General features: G+C 33.4%; 1 protein-coding gene across 4 annotated transcripts in view; it reads left to right on the forward strand.

Annotated features, from left to right (window-relative positions):
* Nucleotides 1-16,106, forward strand: part of PHF14 (PHD finger protein 14) — a 236,083-nt gene that overhangs the window by 184,168 nt on the left and 35,809 nt on the right. Inside the window, exon 19 of one of the 4 annotated variants that reach the window (XM_047694284.1) lies at nucleotides 2,918-2,986. The exons of the other annotated variants lie outside the window; for them this stretch is intronic. Within the exon in view, the coding sequence (XP_047550240.1) occupies nucleotides 2,918-2,971 (54 nt within the window). The 3' untranslated portion in view covers nucleotides 2,972-2,986. Of the gene's footprint in view, nucleotides 1-2,917; nucleotides 2,987-16,106 lie in introns of those variants that run through there. 4 annotated transcript variants of the gene reach the window in all.

Raw genomic sequence — 16,106 nt, forward strand, 5'->3', positions numbered from 1 at the left:
ATTGCTGTTGTCCTAAAGCAGTTAGCATAGTTTCATATCAATTTTGCAATAATATTTTATAGTAATATACTTAAACTATCTAAAAACCAGTTTTTCTAATAAAATAATTATGTGCTTTGTTCTTATCATTGTGAAATATGCTAATTTGAAAAGTAACATGTATTAGATACACAAACAGTACCATAATTGTTTCATTAAAAACAGTAAATTAATGTCATAGAATGCTAAGCCTTTTGATCTTTTTATTTATGTTTTCATTCTATTCTGTATGTTATACATAATCATATTTTAAACTTCTTATATTATAAAACAAACAGGAAAATATGAAAGCATATTTCATATTAAAAAATTTTAATTATGGCAAGTTCTTGAATTTGTTGAGCCTAAATTCTTCATCATGAATGAACTATATTAAATTAATTCTATTATCTTAAAATGTTTCATTGGAAAATCTAGACTTAATAACAGTGTTTCATGACATAGTTTCCAGTGCTTTATAGCCAGAACACGAAAATTCCTATAATAGAATATTTAAATATTATTAATTTTGAAAGCAAATAATTTTGTTATGGTCTAAGACTTCATCTTAGAAACTAATATCAAAAGAATATCAGACAGAAATATTTTAGTTCTTTCAAGAAGAATTTCATTTATTAAAATTTTCTTTGACAAACATGTTTTAATATCTCCCAATCTTTCAGAGACTCTAACTTTGGCCCATCCTTTCTCCAACTATTGCCCATTTCCAAACTACTACAACAAAACTTCTGAGTAGTTGTCTGTACTCAATACTTTCATTTTCCTTTTCCTCCAAAATTAGAAATGTTTATAAAAAATAAGTGAAACAGTACAAATATTATATACCTCCTGACTACAGTCATGTAGTAATAATTCTCAGAACACTAAATTGAAGTTGGGATGATCACTCTGATTTAACTGTTTATGGTTGGCTGTATAAAGTGACATATAGGCACATTAAGAAAATAAAAGCAATTATAGATCTCTGCTTTGTCTGAAAGTTTTTCCCTTTCATATATACATTCAGCTTCATATGGTCATTTCGAGGATAACTAGAACATACCAGACTTAAAAGGAGATGCTGAAAGGTGTTCTTATTTACCGTAAATGCAGAAGACTTTGTGTAAATCAGTGCTGCAGTTATATTTTGTTTTTTATTCAAACTAAAAGTCTTAGAGACTAGGATGGAGAATATACCACATATTGTTTTTAGAGGAATATTTTTATGCTACAGGCAAGGTTTGATTAATATAGAAGATATAAAATACAATGCCTAACAAAAAGCCCAGAAATAGCATTGTCCGGAGCCCAGGCGATCAGGAGTAATTTTATTATGATTCTTTTGGTCTTTCTACCATGGTTCAAAGATTGCTTTTATAACTCTAGTCATTACTTCTATGTTTGAAATTTAAAAAGAAGGATGAAGTGTAAAATGACATTTTCCATTCCCTCTTTAAGCTATTTCAGCTAGGTTTTGATACCTACCAATGAAATGGTTTTTGTTAAGGTCACTTACAGTCTCTTTCTTGTCAAATTCAATAGTCTTGCCTTTGTTTGAATCTGATCTGACCTCTCAATATCATTTGTCAATCTATTGACCATTCCCTCTTTCTTAAAAAATTTTCTTACCTTGGCTTCTGTGACCCCCATTTTCTTCCTACACGACTGGCAACTCCTTCTCAGTCTTCTTAGCTAAATTCTCCACCTCCACCCAAGTAGTATTACCATGGCTTAGTCCTTAAGGCCTTTTTCTCCTCAATTTACATATTGTTTCCTAGATGGTTACAAATAGTCTTAGCTATATGTTGAGGACTTCAAAACTTATAATACCAGCCCTTAATTCTTCTGCCAAGATCTAAATTCATATATCCAAACATGTGTCAGAAAGATTGTCTTAGGCTTAATAGTGCCAAAATATAATTCTTGTTTCCTGATCCTTCATCACTCCATCACAACTACTTCTCCTATAATTTTTACCAACTTAACCATTTTTGGTGCCAAAAACAGGAAATCATGTCTAATTATTCTTCTTTTGTTTATTCCCGTATTTACCTATCAGCCTACCCTCACTCTGAACTATACCATACTCTGAAGCGTATCTATATCTATTCACACTACGTCTATAGTACTCCAAGACACCCTCATTCCTGATATGGACGGTTGTAATAGCCTTTTGCCTTATTTCCTATTTTCATTCTTACCTATCTTCTACTTTTTGTTGCAACTAAAACAAGCATAAAATTCAAAATCAAATCAGATTACTTAAATTTTTAAGCCCTTCAATGGCTTCCCATTACACATAGAATACCCAGCATTGCATATATAGTAATATGGAACATTTAATCTCATACCAAATATGCTGACCCTTCTGGTGCACATGCATGCTGCAGTCATTTTTACTGGAAGGTCCTTGCTCTTATTCTCCATGCCCAGATATTCTCTTCTCACAGATGAGTACATGAGTGGCTCCTTCATACCATTCAGATCTCAGCTTAAATGTCACCATGTTAGTAGAGGTACTTTCCTGACTACTTTGTCTAAGAAAGTATGCTGCCACACTTGGTATCCCCTTCCTTTTTCCTTTTTTCTACTACATCAGAATTTGAAATTACCTGTTAATAGTTTATTATCTGTCTTTCCCTGTTAGAATTTAAGATCCAAGAGGATAGCTGTGCTGTTTCTCCCATTTCCTAGAACAGAACCTGGCACATAGTATACACATACGTGTAGATTAGTCAACAAACAGAAAACAATAATATATTGTAAGTTTAAGTAATTCTTAATGTAACAATTATCATTTATATTGAAATACTAAAATTGTACTTAGAAAGGGAAGCCAAATGATCATTTTTATTCTGGTTAGGTTTTGAGGTTAGGTTTTTATTTTCCCATTTTACAGGTAAGGAAACCAAGACTAAGACATCATGTGCCTTTCCCAAAAGCGCATCAATAGTAAGTGCCAAGGCAGGATTACACCAAAGCCTAGACATTGTCCACTGTGCTCATGTAGATGTCTTGGGTAAGAACATCACACAACTGTTTTTCAGTATAAAACCATTCAGTTCACCAATGATGTATACACACAATGTTGCCAACATTTGATTTAAAATCATATTGCTTCATTGCAGTCAATTCTCATCGTGAAAGACTTCCAGACAGCAACTTAGGAGACCTGAATTCTGATCCCAGCTCTACTATTAATTAGCTGTGGGACCCTGGGGAAGTCAATTATGTACTGTAAGAGGCTATTATGTCAGCAGTATAAAAAGAATAGATCAAATGATCCAACCCCTAAGTAAGGTATCTCCTATCTCTAAAACCTTACAGCTCTTGGTAGAGAAGAGTGGTCTAGAAAAGACCATAGAAATCTGTTGTAACATCTTGATAGCTAATTTATCTCTTGAATGTGAACTGCTTATGTATTGATTTGCTCTTCTTGGAAATTAATTATGGGGTTTACTACCTGTGTATCAGTGAAATAAAGTCCTTACTGATTTCAGGATACCTACATTCAGAGGGGGTAAAATAGCATTAAATACCTGCTATTGTTCAGTTATAATCCTGCTTTATTATTCTTTTGAAATTGAATATATCAATAAGACATTTCAATCTGTGGTAAGTTTGAGAGTATAATCTTTATTTTCTTTTTTGAAAGAAAACTGGAAAAAAGTCACATTGTATTTATGTATTTTCTGTGATAAATATATACCAATAATTTTAAAGATAAGTGAAATAAAATCATTTTTTAAAAACCCTCTCATAATGCAATGGAGAATTATGAATTTAAATTTCCTGGGTATTTGCTGAACATCTGTATTTAAAAATTAGCACTTCCTAAATGTTTAATGCATTTCTGATTGAACACTATTTCTGCCACATGATGTGACTATGAGATCATTAACTTTAATTTTGTCATTTTTATATTTTTGAATTTATAACTTTATTTTCATTAACTATTGAGTTATATCAGAATTTTGTATTCAGCTTAATAGTATTTTAGGATTTCCTTTTGAGACTCTTGAGTTTGAAATCTCAACATTCCCAAGGGCCCAGAGGAGTCCATCATTGACCTACCTGTAGAGGCTTATGATTCTTCTTACAAATGGAGGCTATTTTTATTTTCTTAGAAAGTAAGCCTTTGGGTTAGTAGCTATTAAAGAATTGAGAAAGTCATGGATCTTGATAATAAATAAAAATAAATTATTTTAAGATCTAAGAGCAGTCATTCCAAGATAATGCAGAATTGTATGTTGCTCAGAAACTGATCCTTGCAGCAGCTTTCCAGTACCCTTTTTTGTCAACTATTTCTATTTCCTCATGAGATTTAAGAAATATAATACAACAAATCCTAATTGAAAAAAATGATCCTAATTGAAAATTAAAATCCTAATTGAAAAAATCCTAATGCTTGAAAAAAATGAAAAGCCAGTTGGCATGTTTATTAAGATTTCTGTGAAGATTTCTATGAATTATCTTCAGGGAGCAGAATTGTCAAACTGTTTTGAATTTAAAGGTTGCTTTTCAGTCAGTTCTACAAGATAGACTTTTAGGACCTTATCTTAATAATTAGTGGTCAGTATTCATTATGCAAAATTTGACTTACTTTGGGAAGATATGGGAAGCTTTTAAAATTTATTGATCACAAGCAATTCTAATTGTCCCTTTCGTATATTGGATATGCTAATTGGATATATCCCTTTAGTATATAGTATATTGTCCCTTTAGTATATTTAGTATTTTTAGAGTCAGAGCTGAGTTTGAATCCTAGATCTCATACCTTAAAATGTGTGAACAAGAGCTGTTCCTTAATGTCTCTAATCCTTAATTTTCTCAATGAGAAATGGGAATGATAATATTTATTCCTGCGTGGCATTTGTGAAGATTACATATAATGCATGTAAGTACTTGGTATTTAATAAATACTCAAAAAGTCAACAGTATTTATTTGTTTCCTATGCCATCTGTATAGTAGTGAATTTACTCATACAGTCAAGAAATATTCATTGAGAAGCCAGAGTATAATAGGAATAGCACAAGTTCCTGAGGATATCGTAAGACAGAAAATCTACTATCATGGAGCTTAGACTCTAGTGAAAGAAGACACATGATATATAAATAAGTAAATGATCATTTCATTGTGATAAATGTTATGGAGAATAATCCAAGTGCTGAAGAAGTAGCTAATTTCATGCAGAAAGTTAGAGAACTCCTCATTGACTAGGACCTGTATGACAGAAGTAAACTAAGCATATAAAGATGCAGAGGAAACACCACCATTTATCTAGAAAGACAAATCTCTTCTAGAGGCAAGACGAGCATGTTTGGAGCCAGGTAAACAAGTTGGACAAGTATGGAGATGAAGCTGGAAAGGTGAGAGGAACCAGATGATAGAAGACTTTATAGGTCACAGCTGGAGTTTGGATTCTACTCTAAATACAGGGCTATAAGGAGAACTTCATTCTAGAATGAAATGTTATGTCATCTGTGTGTTACAGAGATTGCTGTCTTTATGGAGAATAGTTTTTACAAGTATAAAGTGGAAGCAAGAAGTCTGATTAGGAGGCTGTTGGAATAATTCAGGCAAGAAACATGATATCCTAGACTAAGATGGTAACAATGGAGATGGAAAACACTAGACAGACTTCAGATACCCTTTGGTGAGAGAGAGCAGGAGCTGGCCGTGTGTGTGAAATTAAGGAATGACCCCTAAAGTTTGGATTTGAGCAATTGGGTGAATTACTGACCAAGAGAGGTATAAAGCTTTTGCAGGGGGTGGGAGGGTTGATAGTGGTTGAGAAAGAGGAATTAAGGATTTGACTTTAAGGGGTGCCTGGGTGGCTCAGTCAACCGACTTACACAACAAGTGTCTGACTCTTGGTTTCAGCTCAGGTCATGATCTCAGGTTTTAAGACTGAGCCACACGTCAGGCTCCATGCTGGGTGTTGAGCCTGCTTAAGATTTTCTTTGCATCTACTTATCCCTTTGATCCTCCACCCCCTTCAGTACCCCCACACGCACTCGCTCTCTCTCTCTCTTAAAAAAAAAAAAAAGCGTTAAAAGATAAAGAATTTGACTTTGTATGTTGAATGTTTGAGCCACCTATTAAAAGTTCACTGAAGGCATCAAATAGCAGTGGCTATATGAGTTTAAAGCATGGAATATATATGTCAGTGCTGAAGATATAAATTAGAGAGTCATCATAAAATAGGTGGAATTTGAGGCTCTTCAGAGCCATCTCTGGATAAGATTATCAAAAGGTAACAGAGTTCTAAAGACTGCAATAAAAGGAAGTTAAAAGAAAAGATATGAGGAAAACTCAGAGAACTAGGAGAAGAAATTTAAGAACGATGCCATTGTTCTATTGGTAAGGATGCTTTAACTGCAAGTAATAGAAAACCCAACTACTTTTAATGTTTCCGACCCTGTATTTCAGAATTGAAAGATTAGGTAGTTATAGCACTAATTAAAGAAGACATTTTGTCTTCTGGAATTATCAGTGTATTTACATTTGGCATTAAGCTGGTCTCTCAGTGATCACAAGATGGTTTTTGGAGCTCTAGGTTTTATGCCCTCACATAAAAATACATAAAGGCAAGCCAAAGGAAGTGATCCCTGCCTTGTGTGTGGGGTTTTTGTTGTTTTTGTTTTTTGTTTGTTTAGTAAGGAATACATTCACAGAAGTTCCCAGTAGGTTTCTCCACGTATTTTATCTAAACCCAGTTCATGTATCCAGTGGGGTCTATCATGATAGTTAACCACATTTTTAAAAAACTAATAAATTTAACCAGATTATTTCTATGGAATTTACCTTGCAATGAGGACTCATTCCTGTGGCATGGACTATTTGTTCAAATAATTAATATCATGTTTATAATAAGGAATAATTATATTTATCATATATTTATATAGGCCTCACAAATATAAAATATTGTCCATTATTGTATATCTGTATATATTTGAGTATATACATATATAAAAGAAAAAACTTAACTATTAAGAGAGCTGAATTAAGTTACTTTTAGCTTCTCTTCCAAGATTCCTATTTCTAAAAATTGAAAAATTTATCTGTAAAATTATGGCCTATTTTTTTAAATGATATGCCTAAAAGTTTAAGTCAATTAAAGAATAATAAGAACTATACTTGTCTAACCTCTACAAATCATTATTCATTATTCTTATGTATTAGACCTATCTAGATCCCCAGATTATTTTCATTTCAGTTGGACTACACAATAAGAATGTTGCTTTACTCAGGGAGAAAAGCATTAGTTTACATTCATCAGTAATCACAACATCACGCAGACTATAAGATAATTCTGAGAGGAACTTCAGTCAAAAGTGATACCCAAAGGCCCTGTTGTAATTTTGAAAAATTATTTATTTTGCCTTTCCTTAATTATTACTATTTTTGAATGATTACCTTTGAGAGTCATCATTCACCCAGCTAACTTACTCTTTTATTTCCTATTGCTTTGAGTCTGGTAATACAAACAATTGAAATTGCAAGATCAAAAAATTAAAGACACACAAATGGAACAGAGTTCAACTTAATATCATAATGATGGCAATTTAGCTAATACTGTTTTTGAAAAGGATCCCACTTCTTAACAGCATATCAGTATGCCATTGATGATTAAACTGTCATAAAGTCAGCCCTTAGAAGGAAGCAGGAAGAAAGCTTATTGAATGCCTTCTGTGGACCAGTATTTGTGCTAGTCTCCTCACATTTTATTTTATTTGATACCAGTATCCATCAGTAACAGTTATTATTATTTTACAGAGGAGGGAAACAAGGTTCAAAAAGATTAAGCAGTTTTTTCCAGAGTTGCATCGCTTTGGATGGTGTGCATGTCCAAGTTAGGATTTGAACCTGGGTTTGCTAGTTATTGACCACAAAGCCCAAGTTATACATCCACTATTACCCAATTGCATAGAAGAAACAGGACAAATATAAAAGTACATCTAAAGTAACCATCTGTGCAAAGTGTGTAATGCTAGAACCAGAAAATGCTAGAACCACTGTTGTGTACCTTTCCATGTCATTTCCTACTCTTTTCCTCTCTCTTACTGGACTTCAGCGGATTTTACCTTCTCACTCTTTTCCTTACCTGGAATGCTTATCCCTTCGGATTCCTTAATTCGACTCCTTCTTATCCTTCAGATCTCAATATATTTGTCATTTTCAGGAGGGTGAGGAGCTTCCCAGAAACTTTCAGATCCTTCTATTAAAAGTTTCATGGCACTATACTTTTCTTCCATTGAACATATCGTAATTGCAATTATATGGTTACTCCAGTGATCAATTGTTTTAGTCACAGATTACAAGCTCCATAAAGCAAGGACTGTGTCTTTCTAATAGATCATATTTTTTGAGCACCTAGCACAATACTTGATACATAGTTAATAATCAGAGAGGGATACATAGATGGCTTATATATCTCTCTCCAGGTATCTTTTTTTCAAATAGAATATTTGAAAATGTCATTGTATGAATTATTTTTTCTAATGTCCTATTGCCTAAATAATGGAATACTGAGAAATACTTTAAACTTACAGAATAATTAATTGGTCATAGAAAAATATTAAATAAGTGAGTGCATTTTTAGGCAAGGTTTCTAAATGATTTGTTACTTTCCAAGAGGCCTGCTTTTTTTGAATGTATCATTGCATGGTTTTCATTATGGTAACAGTTTAAAACATTTAATCTTTTTCTTAAAAAGGCAAAACAGTGGCTATGGAGTAATCTGCAAATTCAAGTTGTGGAAATGTGGCTGTTATTTTTGACACTGATTATGAAATACCACCATTAGACAATTTTTTGTGTAAAATTTTCTAAAATAGCATTTTAAATTTTTCTTGGAGCAAAATCAGTGTTTTAATCCATGAAAAATTAATGTGCCATAGATGTGTTACTTGGACATCTAATGAGGTATTAATTTCCAATAAAACTGTGAAGATTAATGGGTTCACTCTGAGGAAAATAGCATTCAACTTGAAATAGAGATATTTAAGGCAACTTAATCTGTTCACTTGGGAGTAAAGTTTTTAAAATTCACTTCCTAAACATAAGTCTATTTCTGAACGATGTCCTTGAAGTTGAATTTATCTTAATACAAAAACAGTGTAAGTTACTTTTAGAAGTATTTGTTTTAACAATTCACAATACTAATCTTTGGGCACAAGAGAAGGTTTATTATTTTGATGACATAGCCCAGCTCTGTAGAATATAATTCATTTAAAAAAATACTCTCTTATGTATTATCATGGTTCAGTTTTCTTCTCTTCACATTTATATGTCTGATGTACTTTCTTCATTATATTGTAATTATATGCCTTCTTTCTACCAAAATGGAACATGGACTCCTCTAGACAGCAAGACCTTTTATTCAGCTTTGTTATTTCCAACACCTTGCCTAGTGTCTAACACATAGTCATTGTTCATTAAATTTTTGTGAGAGAATAAAAGGCAGGATTCTAGGAATATAATTTACTTCGAGTTAAGATCATCTTAAAAAAATAATTTTAATATGAGTCAATTGACAAAATATATTCCAGACTCTTCTAAAATGTAAAGATTATTTAGTCAATACAATCAAGTAATTCATTGGGTTACCAAAAATGAAAAAAAATAGATCGATTGTTCAATCTCTAGGTTTTGATTTACTAATATTTTTACTTTGTTTTGACATTTGTACTCTATGAAGTCAGTCTCAGGTCAAATGATGTTTCTTTGGAGAAATTTCCTTTGTTAAGCAAGAGTACCTCTTTTTCTCTAGATAATAGACATAATTTTTGAAGACCCAGATTAAAGGTTATTGAAATAACATTTCAATATTAGTAAGAATATCTGCTATCCAAAAAACTATCAAATGAAGTAATAAAAACAAGTCATATTTTACCATATTACAGTTGAATATTGTTCTAATGATTTTTAAACTGCATGAATCAGGAAAACATGACAATGAACTTCATGTGCAAAACACTATCCTGGATTAATGTATGATTTTCCTAGCACTTTTTTACTAAAAGCACTACTTCATAGTATAGAATCTATAGTGAGCTGTTCCTATCACAGAAATCCCAAAGCCTCTTTTTGTATAATTCTGATTACCTTTGCATACTACTTTGGTGAGAAACTCTACACTATTTAAACCAAAGTACACTTATTTCTAAATCATCTTAACAAAGATTTTGTTTATTTGCTTATCTGTTTTTACTTTTTGTGTTGAGAAAACTTTAGATTTTGAGTTATAAAAATTGTATGGAGAGTATGCAGTATTCAACTTCTCCTTATGTTAACATCTTGAATGAACATAGGAAAATTATCAAACCTTTACAATAGTTTACTTAAAAATATTATAATTTATTTGGATTTTACCAGGTTTGCCATTAATGTCCCTTTTTCTGGTCCAGAATCCCCTATTTCATTTTGTCATGGATCCTTCATTTTGTGGAAATTATTCTTTCCTTACCTTTCAAAATCTTGACACTTTTGAAGAGTATTATTCATTTATTTTGTAGAATATCCTTCAATTTCGGTTTGTCTGGTCTTTTCTCATGATTAGATTGAGACTACCACAGACCAGAGATGATGTTCCTTCTCAGTGCATCCTTTGACAGAAAATAGGATGTCAATATGTATTACTAGTGAGGTTAACCTTGCTTACTCAAATTAAGTTAGTGTTTATCATGTTTCTCCACTGTAAATTACTGTTTTTCTTTAACGATGTAGTTTTAAATCGTTTGAGTTTGGAAAACAATTTGGAGAGTTGTTTAAAACCACTAGAAAACCTACTAAAGAAATTTGTTTCATGTATTTGTCTTTCTAGTGCTCAGTATTTTCATATATTTGTAGTAGGGGATTAGATAAGATCTGATAATTTTTCATCTTTAATATTCTGGGACTCAGTTACCCTGAGGAGATCTGGAAGTGAGTTAAGAGATGTCTTAAACATATCATAGTTGTTTACAAATGCCTCAAGTCCATCTGAATTTGATGTGGCTTTTGAAATAAGTATTTCAACAACTTCCTGCTTAACTAGGTCATTATATGCTGAAAACAATTTAAATTGAGATAGTTTATAAATCCCCAACTAAAGGTCTACTATCTAGATATTTTATTACTTAGGTATGAAATTATTTTCTTATTCTAAAAATTGTCAGTTTAAAACATTTACATCATCTAGCCTCAGAAACAGTAACATTAAAAGAATTTTAATTAATGAAATACCCTGTTAGTTTCATCTTAATACAAACTATAGTTTTCACTTTGATAAATTCCATTCAGTGAAATCAAGTGTTGTAAATAACAGCAAATTATGTAAATAATATAATTTCCATTAAGGGAGTTTTTGCTACCTTTCACTTTCTGAATGTCTTCTACATAGCTCAAAAGTAACTATTAAGGTTGTAACATTACAATTTATGTAAATTCTGTTTGTTTCTTTGACAGTGATTTGATACATATGAACTATAACTATCCTTTCTTTAAAATATCAGAATCAGCAAAGGAAATATAAAATGTATTTTCTCTCTTTCCTTCTCCCTCTCTTTTTATTATGGTTTCAATTAAAATGGCCAGAGATTTTTCTAATGGCAGTTATAGACGTTAGTTTTGGTAAAAAATAACCTTAGAGCCTTACTAAGCAAACAAAAATTTCTTTTAAAATATAAAGTATCTTTTTAAATCTGTGTTGCATTGAACTCCTTGTTGTATTGTGAAGGATAAAGAAAATGCTCTCATACCCTGTTAAAGAAGGTACTCTTCAAGTGGCCAATTCCAATATCATCGTTATTGCTTATGTTAATGAATAAATAAATATGCTGCATATCAGTATTTTCCAGTTCTTATAACAAACTCCATTATTTGCTGAATCATTTCTGGTCACCGTAAACAATGTATGTATCTCTGAAAATTTTAAATAGCCAGTCACTGATTTTTCTTTTTTTACTCCAACTTGGAAATCTCTTGACTACTATACTTTGGTGATCACTGTATCTCATATTTTGTATATTTCAAACACTTTGAGACACTATTTATCTCATTTTAATTTGGTAGAATTTTCTAAACCCCTGGAAATTTAAACCTGTATCTGTAGATTTAGGGTAAAAAATAAAATAGCATAAATTTAAAATGTCTCTTCTCTTTGAGTAACTATGGAGAAAGTAGAAATTTCTGTGTAAAGTCTAAATATTAGCACATTTGGGATTTTTGAGATGTTACATTTAGTGAGTAGTAGATGGTTTGTAAAAAAAAATACATTCTAAAGAATCTATTTAAATATATCTTGGTATACTGTAAACTTTAATATATATTGAATTTGTGAATGTACTATCTGGAGGGTAGAAAGATGGCAGAATAGGAGGATCCTCAGCTTCCTATGCATACACCAAGGAAATAACTACATGTAATGCAACACACCCTGAAAACAACCTGAAGACTGGCAGAATAGATCTTCCACAGCTAAAGATATAAAGAGAAGGCTTCATTAAGGAGTGCTGGAGAGACAGAGACATGGTCAGAACCTAAAACCACCAGTGTGGCAGCCCCAAAGTGATAGAAATATTATAGGCACAGAAGACTGAGGGGATCAAGCCCCTCATCATGCACCCCCATTCCTGGGGACCTGCACTGGGAAGACAAGCCCTCATAAGGTCTTCTTCGAAAATCAGCAGTACTTAACTCCAGCAGAGCCACAGGACTATTAAGAAACTTGAGTCTCAGTTCTTAAAAGGTTAGCATGCCATATCACTGAGTTCAAGACCCAGCACAGAAGTAGCAGTTTGAAAAGCACCTGGGTTATATATGAAGATTTATTGACTAATTTTAGGATGGGTACCAAATAGGCAGGGATCCGCAGGAGTTTTCTCCAGGAACAGAATGGTTGGTGAGCACCATCTACTTACTTCCCAGCAGCCTAGCTGGCCAGAGGCTTGTGGGAGCCAGTTTTGACAACTTCTACCTTGCTAGCACCACCTATCCCACCCCAACATTCCTCCTGTGGACCTGCCCTACCCACCCAGGCAGGTACTCCTTCACAATGTCTTGCACCTCACCATACCCAGTAGGCAGCCTAATGGGACTGGCATTCCCCCCCAGAGCAACTACTGTCCTGCCACACCTGGCAGGCAGCCCTGTCCTGGGTCAGCACTCGTCCAGAGCAACTCCTATCCTCGGGACAAGAGAAGATATCCCCACTGAGCAGCACACTTACAGTTGCTTAGCTGGTTCTCTCAGCTGGTGAAGCCAAGCCCACCAGTGCACCCACATAGTCAGAGCTGGTCACTGTAGAAAGGTAGGCTGAGGGCAAGCCCTGCTCACCAGTGTACGCATAGTGGCTTCAGTCAGGTTTCTCATCCAGCCATGCTCAGGGCAAGCCCTCCTTACCAGTGTACCCATAGTAGTTACAGCTGGTCATTGCTGACAGCTGGGCTGCAAGCATTCCACCTACCAGCACACCCATTTCCACTCCAACCACAACAGGAGGACATGTGCAGCCCACATAGGGGACACCCTTAGAAGCACCTGGCTTCAGTGACCAAAAGGAGCTGTGCTACAGGGCATATCAGGATGCCTTCTATATAAGGCCACTATGTTCAAGACCAGGAGATGTAGCTGACCTACCTAAAAAACAGAAACAAACTCAGAGAGTCTGACAAAATGAGGAGACAGAGGAATATGTTCCAAATGAAAGAACAGACAAAAAACCCAGAAAAGAGCTAAAAGAAATGGAGATAAGTAAACTGCCTGATAAATAGTTTAAAGTAATGGTCATAAAGACACTCACCACACTTGAGAGAAAAGTGGATGAACACAGTGAGAAGGTCAACACGGAGAAAGAAAATGTATATATATTTTTTAAACAACAGAGCTGAAAAATACAATACTGAAATGAAAAATACAACAGAGCTGAAGAATACAATACTGAAATGAAAAATGAATACAATACTGAAATGAAAAAAATACTGAAATGAAAAATCAACAGCTGATTAGAGGATACAGAATAGGTCAGCAATCTGGAAGACAGTGTAGCAGAAAACAACCAAGCTTGAACAGCAAAAAGAAAAAAGAATTTTTAAAAATGAGGATAGGTTAAGTGATCTCTAGAATAACACTAAACAGTTAATGGATCAATGAAGAAATCAAAGAAGAAATTAAAAACCTGGAGACAAATGAAAAAGGAAACATATGGGTTAAAATCTTTGGGATGCAGTGAAAGCAGTTCTAAGTGGGAAGCTGAGTCTTACAGGCCTACGTCAAAAAACAAGAAGAATCTTAAATAAACTAAACTTCACACCATAAAGAACTAGAAAAAGAATAAATAAACCCAAACTTAGTAGAAGGAAGGAACTAAAGATTAGAGCAGAAATAAATGAGAGACTAAAAACAATAGAAAAAAAAATCAGTGAAGCTAAGGGCTAATTCTTTGAAAAGATAACAAAAATTGATAAACCTTTAGCCAGACTCATCAAGAAAAGTGAGGACTCAAATCAGAAATGAAAGAGAAGTTGCAACCAACTCCATAGAAGTACAAAGGCTTACAAAAGACTATGAAAAATTATATGCCAGTGAATTGGACAAACTAGAAGAAATGGGTAAATCCCTGCAAACACAGTCGAAATCAAGAGTAGAGCAGAAAAAAAAAAGAGAAAGTCTGCACAGACTGATTACTAGTAAGAGAATTGAATCTATAATCAAAAAGTCCTAACAAACAAAAGTGCAGGACCAAATGGCTTTACAGGTGAATTCTACCCAATATTTAAAGGAGAATTAATACCTATTCTGAAACTATTCAAAAAAAATCAGAAGAGGAAGGAATGCGTCCAGATTCACTCTATGATGCCAACATTACATTGATTAAAACCAGACAAAGACACTACAAAAAGGAAAATTACAGACCAATATCCTTGATGTACGTAGATTCAAAAATACACTAAAATGATCATTTACCACTATCAAATGGGATTCACTTTAGGGATACAGGGATGGTTCCATCAACATTATATCCCACATGAACAAAATTAAGGATAAAAATCATATGATTATCTCAATAGATGCACGAAAAAGTATTTGCCAAAATTGAACATCCATTCATGATAAAACCTCAACAAAGTAGGGATAATGGGAACATACCTCAACATAATAAAGGCTCTATATGACCGATCCACAGCCACTATCATACTCAATGGTGAAAAGCTGAAAGCTTTTCCTCTAACATCAGAAACAAGACAAGGATGTCTACTTTTAGCACTTTTATTCAGCATAGTACTGGAAATCCTAGCTGTAGCTATATAATGAGAAAAAGAAATAAAAGCCATCCAATTAAAGGCACTCACATTTGCAGATGACCTGATACTATACATAGAAAACCCTAAAGACTCCACCAAAAAAAAGTGTTATAACTAATAAATGAATTCAGTAAATCTGCAGAATATAAAGCCAATATACAGAAATCTGTTGTATTTTCATAAACTAGTAACAAATTATCAGAGTTTTAAAAAAATCCCATTTATAATTGCAATCAAACAATAAAATACCTAGGAATAAATTCAACCCAAAAAAGGTAAAAGCCCTGCACTTTGAAAACTATAACATCTTGATGAAAGAAATTGAAGATGACACAATAAATGGAAAGATATACACCATGGTCATCATTTGGAAGAATTAATAATGTTAAAATATCCATCCTACCCAAAGCAATCTACAGATTCAGTCTGTCTCAAAATACCAATAGTATTTTTCACAGAAGTAGAACAAATAATCCTAAATATCTGTATGAGACCACAAAAGGTTTCAAGTAGCCAAAGCAGGGATGCCTGGTGGCTTAGTAAGTTAAGCATCTGCCTTCAGCTCAGATCATGATCCCGTGGTCCTGGGAATGAATCCCACACTGGGCTCCCCACTGAGCAGGGAGCCTGCTTCTCTCTCTGCCCCTCCCCCTCCACTCCTGCTCTCTCTCTCCCTCAAAAACAAAATCTTAAAAAAAAAAAAATAGCCAAAGCAAACTTAAGAAAGAACAATGGTGGAGGTATCACAATCCCACATTTCAAACTATACTACAAAGCTATAATAATCAAAACAGTATGTT

Source organism: Lutra lutra, chromosome 11 (assembly GCF_902655055.1).
Source record: "Lutra lutra chromosome 11, mLutLut1.2, whole genome shotgun sequence".
Lineage (NCBI taxonomy): Eukaryota > Metazoa > Chordata > Mammalia > Carnivora > Mustelidae > Lutra > Lutra lutra.